This window comes from Callithrix jacchus, chromosome 6, assembly GCF_049354715.1.
Source record: "Callithrix jacchus isolate 240 chromosome 6, calJac240_pri, whole genome shotgun sequence".
NCBI lineage: Eukaryota > Metazoa > Chordata > Mammalia > Primates > Cebidae > Callithrix > Callithrix jacchus.
The window spans coordinates 152,614,230-152,639,919 of NC_133507.1; the positions used below are offsets into that span (position 1 = coordinate 152,614,230).

Below are 25,690 nucleotides of genomic sequence, written 5' to 3' on the forward strand. Positions count from 1 at the left end.
AACGTAGTACTCTGCAGCCAAGCATACAGGATTTGAATCTTGAGTCTACCACTCAGGTTAAGTGGCCTTGGGCCAGGTACTAAATCTCTCTCTGCCTCAGTTTTCTTTAGTATAAAATAGAGATTACCATCCCTAACTCAGAAATGTGGCACAGATTGAACAAGTTAATACACAATCACTGAGAACAAGACTTGGGCCTGCTCTATAAGTGTTGATTATTACAGTAATTACACTGTTATCATTAATGCATTGCATTTTAGTTAGAAAAGTAGCTTAATTTAACTTATTCCAAGACAGTGTTTCCTGTTAGAAACAAATGTTTATCAAAAATATGAGCATGATACTGCCTTTATCTTCCAGGTTCTTATATCTAGAAAACAAGGGAGCTATCAGTAGACCCATCCAAGACATTCAGATGCTAGATCTGTCTAAAATGTTAGAGATTAGATTTCTAGATCCTTAACCTTATACAAAAGTAAACATTCTTATCAACCTAATGGTGGATCAAAGGCAATTTCTACCTATAATTGTAAGCCAAGGTTTTACCTGACTAGATTATCAGCTACAGGAGACAAAGGCAAGGGATGTACGAGTGAATGTAGTACGAGCTGGAATTTGGCATAACTGGGTTTTTATTTCCCCTGTTAGCTGTTTGACTAAGACAGGTCATTTAACCTTTATATTTCAGTTTCCTTGTCTAGAAAATTGATATGCTAATGGTACCTACCTCCTATTGATGTTGTGAAGATTAAATAGGTTGTTACATGTAAAGCACCTAAAACAATGATAAATGCTAATCTGTAGCATTGCCTGATCTTTAGTAGTTGCTCTGTAGTGTTAAATGAATGGACAGAATCATTAGTCCATTTAATGCAGTCACTGTCTGATCTGCAGCATGGTTCAACTCAGTGGCTGTTTTACAGAGGACGTATTCTCACGTGGCTATAAACTTCTCTTGCCAGTAGCATGGGAATCCAAAACAGATGTCTTAGGACACAACTAGTGCATACTCTAGCACGTGAAATACCTAGTGTTTTTGACAATTATGACTTAAGACAATGGGGCATATGCTCAATGCCATAAGGCCCTGTGAGCATACTGGTACACCATGGGCTGTTGAAGGTATAGCCCTACACACACACACACACACACACACACACTCCTTCAAAGAGTGGGAGACACACACACTCCTTCAAGTGGGAGACTTTGTGTTCCAAGGTGTTTAAGGAAATTCCTGTCCAGTTGTTAGCTGACTACTAAGTTAATTGAGCATTGACTTTAGGGCCACATAAATCAGGGAAATAGTAACTTTATAGAAATAGTTCATTTATTTTATTTATTTTTATTTTTTATTTTTAAGAAAGTCTCACTTTGTCAACAGGCTTTAGTGCATTGGCACAATCTCAGCTCACTGCAGCCTCTGCCTCCTGGGTTTAGGCAATTCTCGTGCCTCAGCTTTTTGTATTTTTAGTAGAGACGGGGTTTCACCATGTTGGCCAGACTGGTCTCAAACTCTTGACCTCAGGTGATGTGCCCTTATCAGCATCCTAAAGTACTGAGATTATAGGCCTGAGTCTCAGCACCTGGCACATTATGGCTTTTGTTTTTTGTTTTCAGACAGGGTCACACTATGTGGCACAATCTCAGCTCACTGCAACCTCCACCTCCCAGGTTCAAACAGTTCTCATGCCTCAGCCTCCCGAGTAGCTGAGATTATAGGCGTGTGCCACCATACCTGGCTAATTTTTGTACTTTTAGTAAAGATGGGGTTTCACCATGTTAGCCAGGCTGGTCTCAGATGCCTGTCTTCAAGTGATACAGCTGCCTGGGCCTCCCAATGTGCTGGGATTACAGGCAAGAGCTACCATGCCCAGCCTATTTTAAATGTCTAGTTTTTAACAAAAATGTATGAGACATGTAAAGAAACAACGTCTGGTCCAGTAATGGCAATGAGTAGAAACTGTCCTTCAGGAAGCCTAAATACTGGAGTTAATAGGCAGAATAAATCAACTATTTTAAATATGTTCAAAGAACTAAAAGAGAGCATAAGAATGGTGATTCATTAAATAATGAATATCCATAAAGAGATATAAATCATGAGAAATAAATAGAAATTCTATAGTTGAAAAGTATTATAACTAAAATAAAAAATTCATCAGAGGCTCTACAGCATGTTTGAGGAGGCAGAAGAAAGAATGAGCAAACTTGAAGATAAATTAATTGAGATTATTCACCTGAAGAATGACCAAAAACAATGAAGTGGAATGAACAGAGAGCATCAGAGACCTGTGGAACATTATAAAGCATGCTAACATATGCATAAGTGGGAGTCCAAAAAGGACAGAAGATTATTTGAAGAACTAATAGCCAAACTTCCCAATTTTGATGAAAAACATTAATCTGCACATTCAGGAAGCTCAATGAATTTCACGAAAGATAAACTCAAGAGATTACACCTAGACGTATTACAATCAATCTGTTGAAAATAAAGAAGAAATCTTGAAAGTAGCAAGAGAGAAGCAACTCATCAAGTACAATATATCCTTGGTAAAATCAACTGGTGATTTTTTTTTTTTATCAGGAACCATAGAAGCCAGAAGGCAGTTTTATGACATGTTTAAAGTGCTGAAAATAAAAGAATCTCAACCACGAATTCTATATCTAGTAAAACGGTCCTTCAAAAATAAAGAAGAAATTAAGATATTCCTAGATAAAAACAACAGTTCGTTGTTAACAGACTTTCCTTAAAGGATACTCTTCAGGCGGAAATGAAAGGACACTAGACAATAATTTGAATCTGCCTGAAAATAATAGAGTACTGCTGAGTGCAACTATGTAAGTAAATATAAAAGATAGTATACATGTGTTTTTTTATACAAAAAGATTTTGTACCTTTTTATCAGAGTCCAGAGTGCTCACCATTACATGATGGATGTACTTTTTTTTGTATCTTATTTAAAAGACATCTGCATAAAATAATAATTACAAATCGACAATGATGTGCACATAATGTATAAGGATATAATTAGTATTATCACAACAGCACAAAAGAGTGAGGGAACACAGCTATCTAGGAGCATAGTTCTTGTATATGATTGAAATTAAATTGGTATTAATCAAAGTAAATTCTTAAAATGTTAATTGTAATCTGAAGGCAAATGCTAAGAAAGTAACTCAAAAAAATAAAAAACAAATACAAGAAACAAGGGAATTAAAGTAATACATCAGAAAATATCTATTTAATACCAAGGAAGCCAGCAATGAAATAATAGCAGAACAAAAAGATGTAAGACATAGACTACTCAGAAGGTTGAGGCAGGAGAATTGCTTGAAGCCATCCTGGGCAACATAGCTAAACCGCATCTCTAAAAAAGGAGTGGATGGCAGGGAGATGTAAAACAGAAAATAAATAGCAAAATGGCAGGCATAGATCATACCTCATCAGTAATTACATAAAATGTAAATGGGTTAACACTCCACTTAAAAGGCAAAGATTAGCCAAATTGATTTTTTTTTAGCATATGCATCTGAAACCAAATTGATTTTTTTTAATGATGAAACTTTGTGCTCTCTAGATTAGACATGGTTTAGATTCAAAAACACAAATAGCAAAGGATGGGAAAAGATATTTCATGTAAACAGTAACCAAAAGAGAGCTAGAACTGTTAGCTCTAGACAAAATATTAGACAAAGTAGACTTTAGACAGAAATGTTGCCCGATACAAAGAGGAGAGAAACATAAGGGTTGATCAGTCAGGAAAATATAACTATTATAAACTTATGTACTTAATAGCACAGTTCCAAAATACATAAAGCAAAATTTGATAGAATTTTCTGGGCCCAGTGGCTCACACCTATAATCCCAGCACTTTGGCAGGCCAAGGCAGGTGGATCACCTGAGGTCAGGAGTTTGAGACCAGCCTGGCCAACATGGTGAAACTCCATCTCTACTAAAAATACAAAAATTAGCCAGGCATGGTGGCATGTGCCTGCAGTCCCACCTACTCGAGAGGCTAAGACAGGAGAATCACTTGAATCCAGGAGGCTTAGGTTGCAGTGAACCAAGATCATGTCATTGTACTCCAGCCTGGGCGACAAAGTCAGACTCTGTCTCAAAAAAAAAAAAAAAATACCTGATAGAACTGAAATGAGGAATAGACATGTCAGCAGTAAAGAGTCTCGCTGTGTTGCCTAGGCTAGAGTGCAGTGGCATGATCTGGGCTCACTGCAACCTCGGCCTCCTGGGTTCAAGCGATCCTTCTACCTCAGTCTCCTAAGTAACTATGATTACAAGTGTGTACCACCATGCTTAGCGAATTTTTGTATTTTTAGTAGAGACGGGGTCCCACCATGTTGGCCAGGCTGGTCTTGAACTCCCAAACTCAGATGATCTACTCAGCTTCCCAAAGTGCTGGGATTACAGGCATGAGCCACCATGCCCAGCCCCCCGACTTTCAATAACAGGTGGAACAACTAGGTAGAAGATTTAAATAACATTATAAGCCAGTAGACCTAATTCATCTATAGAACAGTCTAACCAACAACAGCTGAGTAAACATTCTTCTCAAGTATATATAGAACATTCTCCAGGATAGACCACATCTGAGGCCATAAATCAAGTGTCAATAAATTTAAAAGGGTTGAAATAATACAAAGTATGTTCTCTGCACACAGTTGAATGAAAATATCAGTCAATAACAAAAGGATATTTCAGAAAATCATAGATACGTGTACATCAAACAATGTACTTCTAATCAAGCAATAAATCAAAGAAGAACACGTGGAAAACTAGAAAATACATGGAGAGAAATTAAAAGGAAAATGGCCAATACTTAACAGGATTCAGTGAAAGCAGTGCTTAGAGGGAAAATGTATAGCTGTAAATGCCTGTCTTAAAAAATAAGATCTCAAATAATAACCTACTTATCTACTTTAAGAACCTAGCAAAAAGAAGTGCAAACTAAACTAAAATCAAGCAGAAGCAAGGAAGTGACAAATATTAGAGCAGAAAGTAATGAAATAGAAATAAAATGATAGAGAAAATTAACAACACCAAAAGTTGTTTCTTTCCAAAGATCAATGTAATTGATAAACCTTTAGCTAGATTGATCAAGAGGAAAAGAAGACTCAATAAAATCAAAGCAGCCCCAAGCACGGTGGCCCACACCTGTAATCCCAACATTTTAGGAGGCAAGGCAGGAGGATCACTTGAGCCCAGGAGTTCAGGACCAACTTGGGCAATATAGTGAGTTCTCATCACTACAAAAAATTTAAAAATTAGCCAAACATGATGGTATATGCCTGTAGTCTCAGCCACTTGGGAGCCTAAGGTGGGAGGACTGCTTGAGCCCAGGAGGCTGAGGTTGCAGTGAGCTGAGATCTCACCACTGAACTCCAGCCTGGGCAACAGAGCTCATGAGACCCTGTCTCAAAACAAACAACAACAACAAAAAATCAGGAAAGAAAGAACAGGCCGGGCGCGGTGGCTCAAGCCTGTAATCCCAGCACTTTGGAAGGCCGAGGCGGGTGGATCACGAGGTCAAGAGATCGAGACCATCCTGGTCAACATGGTGAGACCCCGTCTCTACTAAAAATACAAAAAAAATTAGCTGGGCATGGTGGCACGTGCCTGTAATCACAGCTACTCAGGAGGCTGAGGCAGGAGAATTGCCTGAACCCAGGAGGCGGAGGTTGCGGTGAGCCGAGATCGCGCCATTGCACTCCAGCCTGGGTAATGAGCGAAACTCCGTCTCAAAAAAAAAAAAAAAAAAGAAAGAAAGAGAGTACATTACTACCAATGTTACAGAAGAAAAAAAAAATGTAAGGGACTACTATGAGCAATTTTATGCCAATGAATTAGATAACATAGATGAAATGAACAGGTTCCTAGAAAGACACAAACTACCTTGAGTCAAAAGACTCAAGAAGAAATAGAAAATCCAAATAGACCTGCAAAAAGAAATTGCATTAATAATTGGAACTCCTGCCAAGGGCAGTGGTCACGCCTGTAATTCCAGCACTTTGGGAGGCCAAGGCAGGCGGATCGCAAGGTCAGGAGTTCAAGACCAACCTGACAAACATAGTGAAACCCCATCTTTACTAAAAATACAAAAATTATTCAGGCATGGTGGTGCGCACCTGTAATCCCAGCAACTCAGGGGGCTAAGGCAGGAGAATTACTTGAACCTGGAAGGCGGAGGTTACAGTGAGCTGAGATCACGCCACTGCACTCCAGCCTGGGTGACCGATCAAGACTCTGTCTCAAAAAATAATAATAATAATAATAATTGGAAATCCTTCTACAAAGAAAAACTCAAGGGCAGATTGCTTTGCTGGTATATTCTATCCAAACATTGAAAGAAAAAATGAACACTAATCCTTCACAAACTATCCTAAAAAATAAGAGTTGGAAACACTCCCCAACTCATTCTCTAAGGCCTGTATTGCCCTGATAGTAAAACCAGACAAAGACATCACATATAAGAAAACTAGAGACCAATAATTCATATTCATGAATTAGAAGACTTAATATTTTCAGATGCCAGTGCTCCCCCGTTCAATCTATAGATTCAGTATATCCTTATCTCTGCTACCTTTTTTGGAGAAATGGACAGGCTGATCCTAAAATTAGTATGGAAATGCAAGGGACCCAGAATAGCCAGACAAACTTTAAAATAAAAAACAAAATTAGAAGAATCACACTTAAAAGTTAATACAAAGGTACAGTAATTAAGACTGTGTAGTATTGACATAAGGATAAATATATAGATCAGTGGAATTATATTGAAAGTCCAGAAATAAGCCCATACACCTATGGTCAATTTATTTTTTTACAGTGTCACTAAGACCATTCAATGAAGAGTAGCCTTTTCAAGGAATAGTGCTGGGACTATTGGATCTCCACCTGCAAAAGAATGAAGGTGGATCCCTACCTCATGTCATATGCAAATATTAACTGAAAATGAATCGAAGGCTTACATATAAGAGCAAAAACTATTACTCGTAGAAGAAAGCATATGTGTAAATTTTCATAGCCTTGGACTAAGCAGTGTTTTCTAATATATGATACCTAAGGCAAAAGCAACAAAGAAAAGATTCTGTGTTGTAAGTACACTATCAAGAAGATAAAAAGACCACCCACAGAATAGGAGAAAATATTTTTAAATCATTTATCTGATAAGACAGTTATATCTAGAACATATAAAGAGCTCCTCCAACTCAACAATAAAGACAAATAACCTAATTTTAAAACAGGCAAATGATTTGAATAAATAGACATTTCTCAAAAAGAAAAGATGTGCAAATGGACAAAATAAGTACATGAAAAGATGCTCAACATCATTACTCATTAGGAAAATGCAAATCAAAACCATAACAGGTGCAGTGGTGCCCACTTATTGTCCCATCTACACAGGAGGCAGGAGGATTGCTTGAGCCCAGTAGCTAGAGGCTATAGTCCAATATGATTGTGCCTGTGAGCAGCCATCAGCCACCAGCCTGGGCATCATAGCAAGACCCAATCTCTTAATTTAAGAAGAAACACAAAACCATAAGAAGATACCACATCTACCCACCAGGATGACTGTAATCAAAAAGACACAGTAATAATCATTGACAAGAATATGCAGGATTGGAACCCTCATAGAGTACTAGTGGGAAAGTAAACTTAAAGCCACAGTAGAAAAAAAAGAGTTTGGTAGTTGCTCAAAAAGCTAATGTAGTCTTATATGACCCAGCAATTCCATTTCATACCTAAGAGAAATGAAAACTTTACACAAAATTTTACACACTAACGCTCATATTGGCATGATTCGTATAACAGCCGTAAAACAGAAACAACTTAAGTGTCTTATCAATTGATGAATGAATAATGTGAAATAATAATGGAATATTATTTGATCATAAAAAGGAAAGACTTACTGTTATATGTTACAGTGTATGTGAACCTTGAAAACATTATTTTAAGTAAAAGAAGCCAGACATAAAAGACTGCATATGATCCCTTTATGTGAAACATTCAGAAAAGGCAACTTTATAGAGACGAAAGTTAGTTTAGTGGTTACCAAGAACAGGGGAGGGGGAGAATGGAGAGTGGCTGCTAATGGGTGCACAGTTTCTTTAGGTTGATACAGACATTTTTGAAATAGATAGCAGAAGTATTAATAGCTGCACAAGTTTGTGAATGTAGTCTTTAATAAATTGTATACTTTAAGAGAGTGAATTTTATGTTATATCTCATTTTAAGAAAAACACTGCCTCTGTATATGTGCAGTGAAGAAAGGGGTGCCCAGTGACTCAGTCCCCTGCCCTCAGTGGCAAGGTCATAGGACCCTTCCTCAGACACTGCGTTTGAAAGAGACAGCTGTAGTTTTGGAAACAAGTAACATTCCTACCCTGCTTCCTGTCCACAGTGAAGCAAGGGTAGAGCACTTGGCAGGAGGAAGTGTTTTATTGCCTGTATCTACAGTTGTAATTCACCTCCCCAGAGAACAGAAAATTATGTATCTTATGCATAGAGGGTATGAACTTTCTCACCAACATATAAAGCATGAACAAAGCTAGATCATGTATAGCTATACATCCCTTTCCATGTGTTGATTATATTGCAGGATTTGAGTTGGATTATTTAGTTCTGGGGTTTTTTGTTGTTGTTGTCCAGTGAGGCCCTCCTTTGATTAAGTTGGATTATTGCATTCCAGTTAAGTGTGAAATAGCATAACCTGGAGCCACATGTTTTCAAAACATAGAAAGTCCTCTTGTGAACATGGGTATTTTCTTCTGTTTGGTAGGAGATTCATCTCTGTTTGGTCTGTTAGGTTCAAGTAAACTTTTAGGCTACGGAGGATTAGGACAGTGGCCTATACTCCATTCTTGGAGTACGGCAGTAAAGGCAGGATCCATTTATAAAATGTATCCTCTTCAAGGAAAACAAACTTTTTAAGGGAAAGAGTTGTAGGAAAATGTGTAGATATGTGGTGTTGGCAGAAGGGAAATAGTTTGGAGTTCATGAAGGCACACCAATTTTATAGCATGGCAGGGCAGAATTCTGATGAGTAAAAATCAGATTAGGTTGAACTGCAGGGATGCTTATACATATGTGAATCATTTGACTGATGTACTTGTGCTTCTTTTCCTTCCCAGTAATGTGCTTTGGTAGAAATATGCTTTTTCCAGATGTGCCCTGCCACTGTTGACTGATTTAATTACATAGAGCAGCTTTCCATTTCCTTTGACACAGGCAAGCAAATAGAATAAGATTAGCACGCCAGAGAGGGGTGAATAGTTTAGTGTTTGAATTTACCTTCTGTAATATGTTTGGGAGAGGGCTTAATAGAATTGCCACAGTAGTCTACTTCCCTTTTGTTTCCCGTATATTTTTTCATTGGCTTGTATCACATGGATTTATAGATTAAAGTGAAAAACCCTCAGGTATCTGGAATATTTGTGTTATTCTCTCCATTCTGAAATTGCTGGAGAATAATTGGCTTTTAATTTATACACTTTCTTGTGTTCAAAATGATTATTATCTCGCAAATAATACAGTAAACCTCAGACTGGAGCACTTCTCAAACTTTAGTTTGCTTCCAGATTGACTAGTATCTTGTTAGAATGCAGATTCTGCAGATCTAGGCTGGGGCCAGCTTTTCTGCATTTTTAACAAGCTCCAGGTGATAATGATGCTACTGGTCCAGGACCACATCTTGAGTAGGAAGGAATTAGGACACTTAAGTGGACAGTAAACATTCTCCCTGCAGTGAAACTGAGGCTGGTAGTCAAGGCCATGGCTGGGAAATAACTGTTCTTAAATTGGGATGCATCATCTAAGTAGAACAGCATCACATGTTAGGCCATCTAGAGCCACTGGGTTCAGTTGGCAAATACTTCTTATAGATCAGTTGTCTTTATCCCAGTAGAGTTCTCCTCCAGTTTTCCACTTCCAAATCATTTAAGTAGTTTGAAAGTACCGTTTAACAAGTATGTACTCTAGATTGTGGAGCACGCTTGAAATTTGAGTGGAGCTTATGCTTCTGCACATCTCTCTGTGTGTTTTTAGCTCTCTATTGGAGGCATCATCATTCTGAAGGATACCAGTGAAGACATTGAGGAGCTGGTGGAACCTGTGGCAGCACATGGCCCAAAAATTGAGGAGGAGGAACAAGAGCCAGAACCCCCAGAACCATTTGAGTATATTGATGATTAAGGACCAGAGGTGTGTGTGCAACAAAATTATAAAGGGAGACTTCTTGATCAATACTTCACAAATGTTTTTTGCACGGACATCATCTCACTTTTTTCTTTCCTTTTGTGTTTAATCCTTATTTCCCTAAACAGTATTAAAACTTCCTCCTCTTTCAACCTTTTTCCACATACAACCACAAATTCCTTTTTCTTTCCTCTTTGACTCTATACTCTAGGACTCTACTAATGTTATTCAAAGTGGCTGGTCTGCAGACTGTTTTTATAGGTCCATAAGGAGATAGGAAGCTTACTTCAGAATGTCAATCTGCGCAATGCTTCTTTCATCAAGAAAGTCTTCCCCCAAAATAAGAGTTGATTTACATTCTGATGTAAGCTCCTTGTTGTGGATCAGTTACAGCAGTGGACAGGCACTGGCTCATAGGTCACACTTTTGAGTAGCACAAATACAGGCTTCTCACTGATCTTTCTCTCTCCGCATCTCCTTTGGCAATATTTTTGGCACTAGAAGCTTTAACATTCATTTATTCTATGGTCCTATTGGATCTCTACTGTGTATAAGACATGGTGTTTATAGGGACTTTGAAGTCAGTTAAACTAACCACAAGGCTATGTCCATTTGAAAAAGATTATTTACTATATCAGTGTCTTAGCAGTGTTGAAAGGGAGTCTTTAGATGGGAAAGATTGGAGTGGGAAAGATGGAATTTCATGACATTGGCATTCTTCGTTTCCCCATTTTCTTTTGAGTGTTCATCACATATTTGAAGACATTGTGAGATATAATCAGTGTGTCCTATTTCCACCCAAGCACAAACCCTTTTTCAGACAACTATTAATTCATTCTACCTTTTTTTTTTTATTTCTTTTTTGGAGACAGAATTTCACTCTTGTTGCCCAGCCTGGAGTGCAATGGTGCGATCTCTCCTCATTGCAACATCTGCCTCCCGGGTTCAAGTGATTCTCTAGGATTACAAGCATGTGCCACCATGCCCAGCTAATTTTGCATTTTTAGTAAAGTCTCGGTTTCTCCACGTTGGTCAGGCTGGTCTTGAACTCCTAACCTCAGGTGATCCACCTGCCTCAGCCTTCCAAAGTGCTGGGATTACAGGCGTGAACCACCACGAACAGCCAGTTCATTTTACTTATTAAAGAAAATTAGGATAGTGTCATTTGTTATATTTAAAGGTCTGATTGCAAATCTAGCATGCTGTGTGTTAGATACTGACTAGCAATTAAGGAAAGCTTTGCAGAAATCTCAGATAAATATTAAGGCAAAACCTGCCATTAGTAGGAAAATATATTTATACCTCAGAAAGACTATTAATTTGGACCTGAGATAAAGGGAGATTTATACTAACTTTCCTGTTTTCTAAACTTACTTTTGAAAATTATCTTTCAGCCTTGATGGTTTCCTTGGCTTTACCCAACCAGCACAAGACAGTGTAGGCTATTACAATCACTCAGTCTGTAGGAGAATTGAGGTGACTCACATTAGCTCCCTTCTAGCCTTTGGCAGTACCTTATGGAAAACGCTTGATTACAGCTTTCAAGGCAGTTAACCACGGAATGGCTTAGAGGTTTATAGCTGGAAAGTGGAATTTTGTTAGTTTTCAAAAGGATAAAATATTCAGTCCATTAGGAGTTTGGAAACTATAGTCTGTCTTGGCACAAACTGGTATATTAGGACTGCAGAGGCAAGGTTGGGGCCTAGTTTCAGATTTCAACAGTTAGTAGTAAAAGAGGAAAAAAAGAATGTCTTGAAATTAAGAATGACCCTAGCTACTACTGTTCTCTCTTCCCTTTCCCAGGATCTCATTTGCTTATCTGAAGAAGAAGATTGTTCAGGCTCATATTGGAAATGCTTATGAGGAAATTCGTGCTGAGAACTGCTATTCAATGCATGTATTGTTGCCTCTGCGCTGACCTGAAGAACCTTGTCTCCAAGTCTTTGGTTGAAGAGAAGATATATGACTATTTAGTGTGCTCTTTCACAGAACTTGGTTTTCAAATAAATATAAGATCTCCAGATGGACAAGACCTTTGTTTTTCAGCCTGGGTTTTTAATAAATATATCTAATCCTCCCCACACCATGAAATGCCTAAATCCCAAGAGCCAGAGTCTTGATTTGCTAGGATGAATATGTATAACTTTCATATTGCTGAAAAGGTTAAGCTATTCTTAAATTATAGACCGTAGAAAATAATGGAAGGGAAAAAACTCAAACCTTGCTCATCACCCCCAAAAATTCTCTACAGTTTTGTTGTGGTTTAATATGGAGTCTCATCAACCTGGGCAACATTGTGAGACCCCCATCTCTACAAAGTTGAAAAAGCTGGGTGGGCCAGGCAGGGTGGCTCATGCCTGTAATCCCAGCACTTTGGAAGGCCAAGGTGGGCAGATTGCTTGAGCCAAGCAGTTTGATACCAGCCTGGGCAACATGGCAAAAACTCACCTCTACAAAAAAAAAAAAAGTAACAAAAATTAGACACACATAGTGGCATGTGCCTGTAGTCCCAGCTACCCAGAAGTCTGAGGTAGGAGGATCACTAACCTGCAGTGAGGGTTGATAGTGCCAGCACACTCCACCCTGGGTGACAGTGTTAGACACTGTCTGAAAGAAAAAAAAAATTAACGGGGCATGGTGATGTGCACTAGGCACAGCTATTCAAAAGGCTGAGGTGAGAAGATCAATCGAGCCCAGGAGATTGAGATTGCAGTGAGCTGTGTTTGCACCACTGCACACCAGCCTGGACAACAGGGCAAGACCAATAAAAGGGAAAAAAAAAGTCTCACTCTGTCACCCAGGCTGGCCGCCTGAACTGCAGTTTTTTAATTGAAAAAATGGGGTGTCAGAGGCCGGGCGCAGTGGCTCAGGCCTGTAATCCCAGCACTCTGGGAGGCTGAGGCGGGTGGATCACGAGGTCAAGAGATCGAGACCATCCTGGTCAACATGGTGAAACCCCGTCTCTATTAAAAATACAAAAAAATTAGCTGGGCATGGTGGCACGTGCCTGTAATCCCAGCTACTCAGGAGGCTGAGGCAGGAGAATTGCCTGAACACAGGAGGCGGAGGTTGTGGTGAGCCAAGATCATGCCATTGCACTCCAGCCTGGGTAACGAATGAAACTCTGTCAAAAAAAAAAAAAAGAAAAGAAAGAGTGGGGTGTCATCACTTACCAAAGTCTCTTTAATAATCCAAGGGAATTGTGTGTTTAGGCAGCTCGGAAGCTTTTTTGTTAAACTTTTGCTTATTGTTTCCTGCTTTTGATACTGTTAATAACAGTAGATAAAAATTATTTAGTTTAATTTAGCCACAGGATATGATAATGTACCTTTTATTTCTCCTTTTCCAATCTTTTTTTATGTTTTTAAAACTTAAATTATACTTTAAAAGCAATAAAATGCAGACATTTGACGTACCTACAGGATAATGAATTTTGACAAGTACAATTTTGATTTCCAGATTATCAAGCCTTTCTTGGACACTAGGCTTAGCATAAGCAGTCAGGGTTGATCCTCTGACGACTACTACCATCTCTTCATGTTCTGGCATGTGAAATGGATGTTTCTAATTTAGTGGGACATGGAATGAATAAGAGCTGGATTTTAGGGGTTTTGTGTTGTTTTATGAGTAGGTCACTTAGAAAATTAATACAGGAATGGCATTTTGCCCCTACCTTGATTCTTTCACTTCTTAACCTGGGATATAGTTTTCTGAGTCTTGGGGGATGGGAGGGAACAATTCTTAAAAGAAACAAACTCTTGAATGGATCAACCCTAGTACATTCATCTACCACAGGCTTTCTTAGGTCCAGGTCTAAAGGTTGCTGATCCCAAAGGATCAACCACTCATTGGTTAATTTCATTGTATCCCCTCCTTTGTAAATTCCTTGTTTCCTCAATATCAGATGATTCTATAAAAGAGATTATCTCATTTCCTAGCCTCTCATTAGCTATGTCCTTCCTGTTCAAGCTTTTAACATTGCTCACATTTCAGACAGTTATCTCTTACATTTCCCTTAGTACATGAAATGTTTGAAAAACAGAAGTCTGTGGATGTCACTACGCAAAACTGAGTAGTCTGGGAGGGGTGGTACCTTTCTGGCCTCCTGCCAACATTAATACATTCCTTCCAGAATAACAGACTGAACTTCAGGGAGCAATTAGCACTAGTTTCTATTAGGCATTGCAATTTAGAATTTAAATCTTGGAAAGGTTATAGCATTAAAAAGTGTAAGCCGTAAAGTAAAATGGCTACATGGACAAATTATGATGAGACAGTCGGTATCTGCTTTCCTGATGGATTTTTTTTTTTCTAGATGTCCTGGAAAATGCATAGGACTGAGAGCTAACCAGGGAGCAAGGAAGTCTACAGTGAAATAGAGTGAAAGTCATGAAAACAGGCTAGGAGCTAGAGTTGACACAATTAATAGAAGAAACAGAAGTGAGAGTGGCAGCAATTACTCCCAGATGATGTCATTGTGGCACACTGTCAGGATTGAAGATAAGTGGGATGCACAACATTGAAACCAGGTGAAAGTGATCAAGGGTTTGATTTCTTAACTGGAACGTCATCCTATAATCCAGTCTTTTTCCTACTGGTCTGCAGGTAAATGACTCTTGCCTTTTAAAAATACCCTTCTTGGCTTCCTTGCTCTAATTTTCCTCCTGTCTCTGACCTGCTCTTCATTTAACATATTGTTGGTATTTATCTTTATTTGAGCATCTGTTTGTGCAGAGATTCTTTGGTTCTTTAGCAAAGCCCACTCCTTCTGACTGCACTTTAACTGCTAACCTTCTTCAGAATTTGGTCTTCGATCCTTTTCTCAATATGCTTTCTCCAAGCAACCTCATTCATCCCATCTGTCACCCAGGTGTGGGAGTGCAGTGGTATAATCTCATCTCACTACAGTCTCCGCCTTCTGGGCTCAAGCAGTCCTCTCACCTCAACCTCCCAAGTAGCTGGGACTAGAGGCACATGTCTCCACACCCGGCTAGTTATTTGTATTTTTAGTAGAGATGGGGTTGGACAGGATGGTCTCCAACTTCTGAGCTCAAGTGATCCACCCACCTCAGCTTCTGTGAGCCACTGTGCCTGGCCTCCTCTGAGCTACTGACCTGCACATTCTTTTCTTTCTTTTTTTTTTTTTTTTTTTAAGACGTGGTTTCACCATGTTGGTCAGGCTGGTCTTGAACTCCCAACCTCAGGTGATCCGCCCACCTTGGCCTCCAAAGTGCTTGGATTACAGGCATGAGCCACCATGCCTGGCTGGCCCGACATGCACATTCAACAACTCACTGGTGTTCCTCTCTGAGCTGCCACACAGGCACTTAAAACATTGTGTCCAAGCACACTCCGCATCCATTCTGCTCTACTTTGGGCTAATGCCAAGCCCTCCATCTGGTTGCCCACACAGGAAACCCAGGCTTTACCTTGACTCAATGCATTGGCATCTCAATTATCTCTCCAGTTCATACACTTTCCTTCCCCACTGCTTAGTACCCTCAGCTGAATCATTTAACTGGTCTGTACTTCCAGAGTTGACCCATTCAAATCCATTCTCCAAATTGATCTCTCTAAAATACAAATTAGACCAGGTATGATGGCTCACATGTGTAATTCACAAACACACACACACACACACACACGAGCTCAGGAATTTGAGACCAGGATACCAACCTGGGCAACAAAGCGAGACTGTCTACACACACACACACACACACACACACACACACACACACACACACACAGAGACAAGCTGGGTGTGGTGATGCGTGCTTATAATCCAAACTACTCGAGAGGCTAAGATGGGAGTATCGCTTGAGCCCAGGAATTCAAGGCCACGGTAAGCCACGATCACATCACTGCACTCCAGCTTGGATGACAGAGCAAGACCCTGTCTCCACCCAAAAAAAAGCATGTTAGTCTTAAAGGCCTTCTGTGTTTTCACGTTACCGAATAAATCCCAAATTCTTTAATATGTGCACGTGGCTGCCCAAGGCTTTAACTGCGGCTTGCCTCTCCAGCCTCCTGTCTCTTCATTCTTCTCCCACCTCACACTCAGGACTGCTTTCACTTCCTCCAAAGACCCAGGCTTTCTATCACCTGGCCTTTGCACATACCATTCCCTCTTCCTGAAATGCCCACCTCTTTTGACACCCGCCGTTTTTCTGCCTAGATCTGGTAGATCTACTAGTTATTTAAAGGTTTTTAAAGACCTTCAAGAAGCCCTCTCTGATTTCTCCCACCAAGGCCGACCTAGGTTCTCTGTTTCCCCAGTACCTAATATTGCCTATTGCCGTCCCACTCTATTATCATTCATTGCTTAGGTTATTTGCCTAACTTGTCCCACATTTGCTCATCATCATAAACCCTAGCATATAACTGATAGTCACATATTTGTTTGCTGTGTTCTCAAAAATGGTTTGTGGGGGCCACAGCAGAGCAGTCTGGGACAGAGTCCATGAGCACCAAAGGTGATGATTCATTAGTCTCAGAGCTGCCTTCCCCAATTACCTAAATGTCTCTTCTCACTCTTCCTCCAGTGACTGATTGCTCCCACTAAGGACTTTTTCAATTAGTTTTGCTCTTGGAAAACCTTTGTTTTTCTTTATGTGCCAGGCAAGACAGTGTCTGGATCTCCAGCAGGCATGAGATGATAAGACATGAGCTTGAGCAAAGAGTTTGTGGCTTTGTCCCAGATGACTCCCAGCCTTCTTGTATCTATTATAAATGAAACAACACTTCCACTTCCTTAGCAAATGCATTTTGCTATTTCTAGGGTTCAGGTTTCTGTTCCACCCTCTCACCTTTACAGTTAAAGCTGTAGGGGCCCTTCCAAGTGAAACCAATAAATGGGAAGATGATAGACTTTGGCCTCAGATTCAAGTTCAGATCCTCATCTGAGAATCCCTTCATGGGTTCCTCATTTTCACAGAAAAGTCATGTTCACCTCAAGGTTGTTTTAGGAATTAAAGAATGGCTGATTATTACACGCTGGCTATGTGCTGCTGATGAGAATCACATGCATTGTTCCTTATTCCTCACAGCCAGCTGAAGAGGTAGATATATAGAGAAAATCTGTGTTAAGAAACATGCACTCAGGTAAACATTCACTAAATTTTAGCTGAATCAGAATGACATGACTGACAAGGCTCAGTGGTTCATGCATATAATCCCAACACTTTGGGAGGCCAAGGTGGGCAGATCACCTGAGGTCAGGAGTTCAAGACCAGCCTGGCCAACATGGTGAAACCCCGTCTCTACCAAAAACACAAAAATTAGCCAGGCGTGTGGCACACCTGTAGCCCCAGCTAGGAGGCTGAGGCAGGAGAATGGCTTGAACCTGGGAGGCAGAGGTGGCAGTGAGCCAAGATCATGCCACTGCACTCCAGCCTGGGCAACAATAGCAAAACTCCATCTCAAAAAAAGCCAGGCCTGTTCATGCCTGTAATCCAGCACTTTGGGAGGCCAAGGCGGGCGGGTCCCTGAGGTCAGGAGTTTGAGACCAGCCTGGCCAACACGGCAAAACCCCGTCTCTACTAAAAATACAAAAAATTAGCTGGGCATGGTGGCGTGTGCCTGTAGTCCCAGCTACTCAGGAGGCTGAGGCAGGAGAATTGCCTGAACCCAGGAGGTGGAGGTTGCGGTGAGCCAAGATGGTGCCACTGCACTCCAACCTGGAGGACAGAGCAAGACTCCCTCTCAAAAAAAAAAAAAAAAAAAAAAAAAAAGAATCATGTGGCCTAACCCCTCATGCAGATGAGAACATGCTGACCTGAGTACCTTGTTCAACATTAAAAGCCATTTACATTTGTGTTCCTACTTCATCTTTCCATTCACCTGGTTTCTGGCCTCTTCATTTTCTGGTATCGTTTGATCCAAAGGATTAACACACCAATAGCCGTGTCTCTCCCATCCTATACCATATTCTGCTCCACGTTTCTATCTGCCTCCATACTCCTAAGTCAGTATGCCTTTTCAGAAAAGGATTTTAACAAAAGCATTCTTTCCAACTACCCTCTACAGTGTAGCCCATTGGTCATGGGCATTTGACATTTGTTCGCTGGGATCTGGGCAGTCCCTTTGGTGCATGTAGTCAATGTTTTCCCAATCAGCGAGTTATTTATTTTTAATAAAATTATATCCGGTAGATAATTATCTTTAGATATCTTGGGCATTACCGAGTTAGGACTTGGCAGAGAGGTAGACAGAGATAAGGAGTTTCCCATCAAGTCTCATTCCCATGACCTAGTGTGAGCAGCCTCTGACTCTTGTGCCATCATTGTCTCTCAGAAGCCCTGACTCATGTTCCAAAGATTTCAGAGGTTTACAAGCGTCCAAGGCTTTTTCTGTATGCAGAGTACGAACTAGCATCTCTAAAATAACAGGAGTGTCTTGGCTCAGCCAAAATATTTAAAAAAGAAAGAAAAAAATAATAAAATAACAAGAGTGATAGGTCCTGAGGAAATTCCTTCCTTTGTTCCCAGATTAGAAGCCTGATGGCGGTGGCTAACGCCTGTAATCCCAGCACTTTGGGAGGCTGAGGCGGGTGGATCACCAGGTCAAGAGATCGAGATTATCCTGGTCAACATGGTGAAACCCCGTCTCTACTAAAAAAAAAAAATACAAAAAATTAGCTGGACATGATGGTGCATGCCTGTAATCCCAGCTACTCAGGAGGCTGAGGCAGGAGAATTGCTTGAACCCAGGAGGCGGAGATTGCAGTGAGCTGACATCGCGCCATTGCACTCCAGCCTGGGTAACAAGAGGGAAACTCCATCTCAAAAAAAAAAAAAAAAAAAGAAGCCTGATGGAGGGATTCACTTACACCTCAGTGTCAGTCCCCAGTAATCACTCCTCTGAGAAGTGTGTGTGTGACACATGGTTTGCACGGTGATTACTTGTCCTCCTGTTGTTTCCTGTGTGTGTACAATTTTTGTTTCCTAATCAGTCTATAAATAAGCTCCTTAAGGGCAAGCCCAAAGTATCCCCCAAAGTCCCCATCATAACACTTGATACACAAGGCCTATAGGTATCAGATTAAATCATCGTATTAGCTCTGGGGAGTCTGGAGATGCCCTTGATCCTGATTTTCTTTGTGGCACTTACACCCACCTGGCATCATAGATGTCTATTTGTTTATTGTCTGTCTCCCCTGATTAGCACATAAACCTAATGAGGACAAGGAGTTTATTTGTGATGACTGCTGTATTCCTAGCGCCTGGAGCAGTTTCTGGCTCATTGTAGACTCCTCAGTAAATAGTTATTGGATGGACAATAGTGGCAAAAATGTATTTAGCTCCTGTGTGCTGGGCACTGCATTCAGCACTTGGCTGTCCTTCATCCTCACAATTCTACAGTGGGGTGAATATTACAGATAAAGGAAGTAGGGCTTAGAGATGTTGCAGGTTCATAGTAATTTACAGGACTGGATTTCAAAGACAGGGTTGTCTAACTATAACACCTGGTTCTTTTGGTTTGTTTTACTTGTTCCTCTCTTCTTTTTTTATTTTATTATTTTAATTTTTATTTATTTATTTATTTATTTTGAGACGAAGTTTCGCTCTTGTTACCCAGGCTGGAGTGCAATGGCGTGATCTTGGCTCACCGCAACCTCCGCCTCCTGGGTTCAGGCAATTCTCCTGCCTCAGCCTCCTGAGTAGTTGGGATTACAGGCACGCGCCACCATGCCCAGCTAATTTTTTGCATTTTTAGTAGAGACAGGGTTTCACCAAATTGACCAGGATGGTCTCTATCTCTTGACCTCGTGATCCACCCGCCTCGGCCTCCCAAAGTGCTGGGATTACAGGCTTGAGCCACCGCGCCTGGCCTCTTTTTTTTTTTTATTTTTAATTTGAGACAGGGTCTCACTATGTCGCCCAGGCTGGTCTCAAACTCCTCAGCTCAAGTGATCCTTCTGCCTCAGCCTCCCAAAGTGCTGGGATTACAGGTGTGAGCCACCCCATCTGCCCTGTTTTCAATTATTTTTTAACCACTGTGGCAGTGATTCAGCAGATTTGGAGATCACCTCAAGAATCCAGCAAGTTTCGCAGGTACTCAGATGATTCTGAGATGGCTGGTCCTGAGGCCTCCACACTGAGAAACTTTCCCATACAAAGGTGCCTCCGGAAGACCTGAGTCTCCTGGCCTTTTGATGAACTGAGGATACAAGAATAGTGCAGACCCCAAGCCCCTCCAACAGCATGGATGACAGCAGACATCAGCAAAATCCTCCCTGAAAAACAGATTTCTCCATTGGGTTCTCAGGGTCTCACCACCAACAGAGTACAGACATTTCTAGAGACAGAATATGGTTCCCAAAGGGGAGTTTCCCAACCACATATCAATTGACCAAGTGGGAGCAGGTGGGAGCGCTGTCCTGCCATTGCCCCTTGGACGAGTCTCTCTGTAAAACATGTGACAAATGGCACCAGGCCTGCCAGATTCCCCATCTCCAGGCTGTCCTAAACTCGCCATGGCAATTGCTGTTCACCATCAAAAAGGTGTTGGGTGGGCCAGGCACGGTGGCTCACACCTGTAATTCTAGCCCTTTAGGAGGCCGAGGTGAGTGGATCACTGAGGCTGGGAGTTTGAGACCATCCTGGTCAAAAAGGTGAAACCCCATCTCTACTAAAAATACAAAAATTAGCCAGGCATGGTGGCGCCTGTAATCCCAGCTACTCAGGAAGTCTGAGGGTTCTCCTTGAACCCAGGAGGCAGAGGTTGAAGTGAGCTGAAATCGCACTACTGCACTTCAGCCTGGGTGACAGAGTGAGACTCTGCCTCAAAAAAAAAAGGGCTTGGGTGTATATGACCCTAACAGCAACCCCTATTTTGAGATGCTTCTGGCTTTTTCCTGGAGCCCATGCTTGACATACCATGGAGCCCAGAGGCCACAAGAGCCAGCAGAGGCAGCCAAACGCACCACTTCTCTTAGGAAGTACCCTAGTCTGAGACTCTGCAGCTTGTAGCAACCCAAGGAAATCAATAACACATCTGATGACCCAAGCAAACAATGCCTATGACGGGGTGCCATGGAGTCAGTCCTTGCCCTGGAATCTCCAGGCCTCAGACCCACCCCATGATGGCCTAGACACAGGTGCCTCAGCCTCTCATCGGTTCTCCAAGGGGAACTCTGTTTAGTCACCCCAGTCACACAATAGGGAGAAACCAGTGGCAGGGGGAAGTGAGAGGGCCACCCTCCAGGGGCAGGTGAGGACAGCAGGGCCAGACTCCTATAAGCAGGCAAAGCACACACTGGAGCCAGCATAGCAGAGGCCCAGCAAAAATAATTTCATTTTTTAAAAAATAATTTGATCAACATGTGTTTGTCACTGAAATAATCTTTAAGAGAAATAGGAACAAGTCATTAGACTTCCTTATATTTATTTTGTGGCTTACAACTGTTGTTTTAATGGGGACAAGAAGCAGGGGTCAGTAGAAGGCATCATAATCATTTTAGGATTTAGAGTCTTTAAATGTCTTAATCCAGCCCCAAACAGGGACACATAATCCGTGCTCAGTCCCTCAACATTCTCAAGCCACTGGTTGAAGATAAAGTTATACTCTGGCAGTGGAGCTGATACTGACAAGGATAATGAATGTGGAGAAGCACCGTATCGCAGGGCAAAGCCCACTGACCTGACCAGACCGTGGGAAACCCAGTCTGCAGACTGGACCTAGCTCAAACTTCTGTATCAGGTCAGAGACGATGGAAGAGCCTCCTTCACTCGTTTGCTCATACAATAGTGAACTTTGACAACATCTGCAGCCCAGCAACCAATGGCACTGTGCCTTCATTTCTCCTTAAGGGAAATGGCCACCTCCTACTCAGCCAACGTGCCAGTTCACACATTCCAGCCACCAGGTGACAGTGATTGGTTCAGGAAAGAGCATGTGACCAAGTCAGGCCAATCAGAGCTAACAAGACCCAATTCTAGGGTATTTGTTCTGGCTATTGAGAACCTATCTCTCTCTATCAATCAGGACCTATCTATCTATCTATCTTATCTATCATCTATCTACCTACCTACCTACCTATCTACCTACCTACCTACTTACCTACCTATGTTACCTCTCTATCTAATCTATCTTACCTGTCTACCTCCCATTGCTGCTGTAGCCTGAAGCTGCTACTTCCACCATGTGGATCCTGAATGTGGCACCAACCGAGAGGAAGCTGAGCTAAGAAGCAGATCCAGATGGACTCTCTGAAACCCTAAGTCCAGCTGTGCCCTTATTTCTAGACTGTAGTTCCAGGCAGCAAGTTCTATTTGCTTAAGCAAAACATTGGCTACTTGGAGTTGAATTTCTGCCATTTGATACCAAAATAGCACTCTAAGAGGAGCCATGTTGGGGGGTGTTCTGGACTGAATTGTGTCCTCCCAAAATTGATATGTTGAAGCCCTAACCCCCAGTACTTTCAGAATGTCACTATATTTAGCTGGGCATGGTGGTTCACGCCTATAATACTAGCACTTTGGGAGGCTAGGGCAGGAGGATTGCTTGACCTCAACAGTTCGAGACCAGCCTGGGCAACATACTGAGACCTTGTCTCTACAAAACTTTTTGAAAAAATTAGCCAGGTGTGGTTGTGCATGCCTGTAGTCCCAGCCACTCAGGCGACCAGAGGATCGCTTGAGCTGGGGAGGCTGAGGTTTCAATGAATTGTGATGGCACCACAGCACTCCAGCCTGGGCAAAAGAGCAAGACCCTGTCTCAAAAAATTAAAAAAAAAAAAAGGTGATTAGTATAACATGAGGCCATTAGGATGGGCCCTAATCCACTCTAACTAGTGTCTTTATAAGAAGAGATTAGGGTGCAAACACACACAGATGGAGGGACACTGAGTTAACAGGGAGAAGGCAGTCACTTGCAAGCCCAGGAGAGAGGCCTCAGGAGAAACCAACCCTTCCAGAACCTTGATCTTGGACTCCAGCCTCCAGAACTGTGAGAAATAAATGTCTGTTGTTGAAGCCATCCAGTCTGTGGCTGTTGCAGTCACCCAAGCAGGCTAACACAGAGGGCTTACCTGAAGAAAGTTGGGGGGGGTGTTGAATGGGGGCCGGGGGCATGAAGGAGGTGAGCCAGGTGGAGGAAATCATTGCAGTTATCACTGCAGAGGTGAGGCTTGAGCTGAGGAGGAGGCGGGAGTGATCAAGAGAACATGGACTTGAGACTTGGGCACTAATGCTGACTGCATTGGGGTAGGGAGGAGATTGGCTTCTTCCTGGAGCCTGGTGGTGCCGGCTCCACTAGCGGGGGGGTCGGGGGCACTGAGTGGTGATTGCAGACTCCCCTGGATCTGTCCTCATTGAGCCTTCTGCCTCTTCCCCTGCTGGATTATGAGCTCCTGGGGCTGGACTGGGGTCACTTCATTTTCATATCCCCTCCACTTCCATGGCCTAGATTCTCAGGGTGGACACCACTGCCCCTGGGAGGCATTGCATACATCATTATGGGGGAATCCAACCGGCGTTCCTGGAGGGAGCTGGCATGCCGGACATCCTGCAGCGGTGAGTGGGCAGAGACTGACCTGGAATTAATTGGTTCAGAACTTTACCAAGAGCTGTTCATCGTTTTGAAAACTCACATCAAAGATACACACACCATTCGTTCTGTTGAGTTGCCACCACCACCACACACCTATGCCAGTGCCAGTGTGCGTGACCCACTCTGCCTCAGGCCACCTGTATCAGACTTCTTCCTATGCTTTCTGGTATAGTCATCTAAGCCCTTATACATGGAAATTGTATATAGTTATTTATATATTTATATAAATACATATATATATATATATATATTTGCTTTCCCCAGCCTGGGCAACATGGGGAAAACCTGTGTCTAAACAAAATACGAAAATTAGCCGGGCATGGTGGTGCCTGCCTGCAGTTTCAGCTGTTTGAGAGGCTGAAGTGGGAGGATTGCTTGAGCCCAGGAGGTTGAGGCTGCAGTGAGCCAAGATTGCAGCACTGCACTCCAGCCTGGGTGACAGAGTGAGAGCCTGTCTCAAAATTAAATTAATTAATTAATTAATAAAATAAGTTGCTTGCCTTTTATTTTTTCTTTCCATTAGAGTTAGGGCATTATAATGGTCATTTTTAAATCATGTGGATAAATATCTGGAAATTTCCTTTGAGGAAAGAGGATATTACGAAACTGTTTTGGTTTTTTTGTTTTTTTTTTTTTTTTGAGACGGAGTTTCGCTTGTTACCCAGGCTGGAGTGCAATGGCGCAATCTCGGCTCACCGCAACCTCCGCCTCCTGGGTTCAAGCAATTCTCCCGCCTCAGCCTCCTGAGTAGCTGGGATTACAGGCACGTGCCACCATGCCCAGCTAATTTTTTGTATTTTTAGTAGAGACGGGGTTTCACCATGTTGACCAGGACGGTCTCAATCTCTTTGACCTCGTGATCCACCCGCCTCAGCCTCCCAAAGTGCTGGGATTACAAGCGTGAGCCACCGCGCCCGGCCCCGAAACGTGTTATTAAAGCGGGAGTCTGGAAGGGTGGAGACTCACCACCCAGGTCAGCCAGGCGGAGGAGCCCCTCTGAGGCCACCCTGCCTGTCCTTCCCCGCAGGCCTGGCCTCCGCTGCACCCTTCTCAGCCTCTACCCTATAAGGACATGTGAGGACTGAGCAGCAGACAGAACGAATGGGCTTGCCTGGCCAGTGGCTCTCACAGCTCCCTGGAGCAAAGGGAGTGGAAGGCTGTGGAGAGCTGGGACTGAGCAGCCTTCCAGGAGAGGAGGCTCCGCAGCATCCCTGCCCTGGGGAGCCCCTGATTGGAGGTAGGCTCCAGAGCTGATGCTGAGCAAACCAGACTTTCAAGTGCAAGCAAGGAAGATGACCTGTCTGTGACTCCTGCTACTTCCCTCTAGACAGGTGCACACACATTTCCATGGGACAGATGGTTCTAGAGAATGTGAGTCAGGACAGATCAGAGCCTTGAAGGGGCCAGAATGGAGGGTGAGGAGGGAAATCTGTCCCTTGTCTTGGCTCCCTGTTCTGGGTTTGGTGCCACTGGTGGAGATGGCGAAAGGCCTGCCTAGGGAGTGGTGAGGCCACAGATGGCCTGGCCTGAGACCTGAAGGCCCAGATGGTGTGGATTCAGGGGGCTTTGGGCTCCAGACCAAGACCTCGATGCCACAGGGATGGGGTCCCCATAGTGCACCACTATCTGCAGAGGCCCCTGGATGCAGTGGGGGGGTCAACCATGCCCCACCTCCCTGGAGGGCCAGGGCCTTGCTCCAGTCCCCAGCCCCCAACCCCCATCAACACTTCCAGGCTGGTTCCAGGGAGGCTGGGAAGAAGCTGGCCCTGGCCTTCCTTCCACAGTTGTTCTTGGAACCAAAAATGTTTATTTCCCAGCCTTTTGGTAGCTCATTCAGGGAGGGACGTTCACAGGCAGGCTGAAGGGGAAATGGAGGCACAGGACAGGGTGGTGACTCATCCGGGTCATCCTGTGCCTCCCTGCCCAGCCCTGTCA

At 42.5% G+C, this 25,690-nt stretch overlaps 1 protein-coding gene across 2 annotated transcripts in view; it reads left to right on the forward strand.

The window, feature by feature from the left end:
- Window positions 1-12,234, forward strand: part of PSMD1 (proteasome 26S subunit, non-ATPase 1) — a 113,997-nt gene extending 101,763 nt beyond the window's left edge. For both annotated transcript variants that reach the window (XM_002749882.7, XM_054258027.2), the window contains exons 24-25: window positions 10,055-10,210; window positions 12,008-12,234. In XM_002749882.7, coding sequence (XP_002749928.1) covers window positions 10,055-10,201 — 147 coding nt within the window. In that variant the 3' untranslated portion in view covers window positions 10,202-10,210; window positions 12,008-12,234. The remainder of the gene's footprint in view (window positions 1-10,054; window positions 10,211-12,007) is intronic.
- Window positions 12,235-25,690: the final 13,456 nt, after the last annotated feature.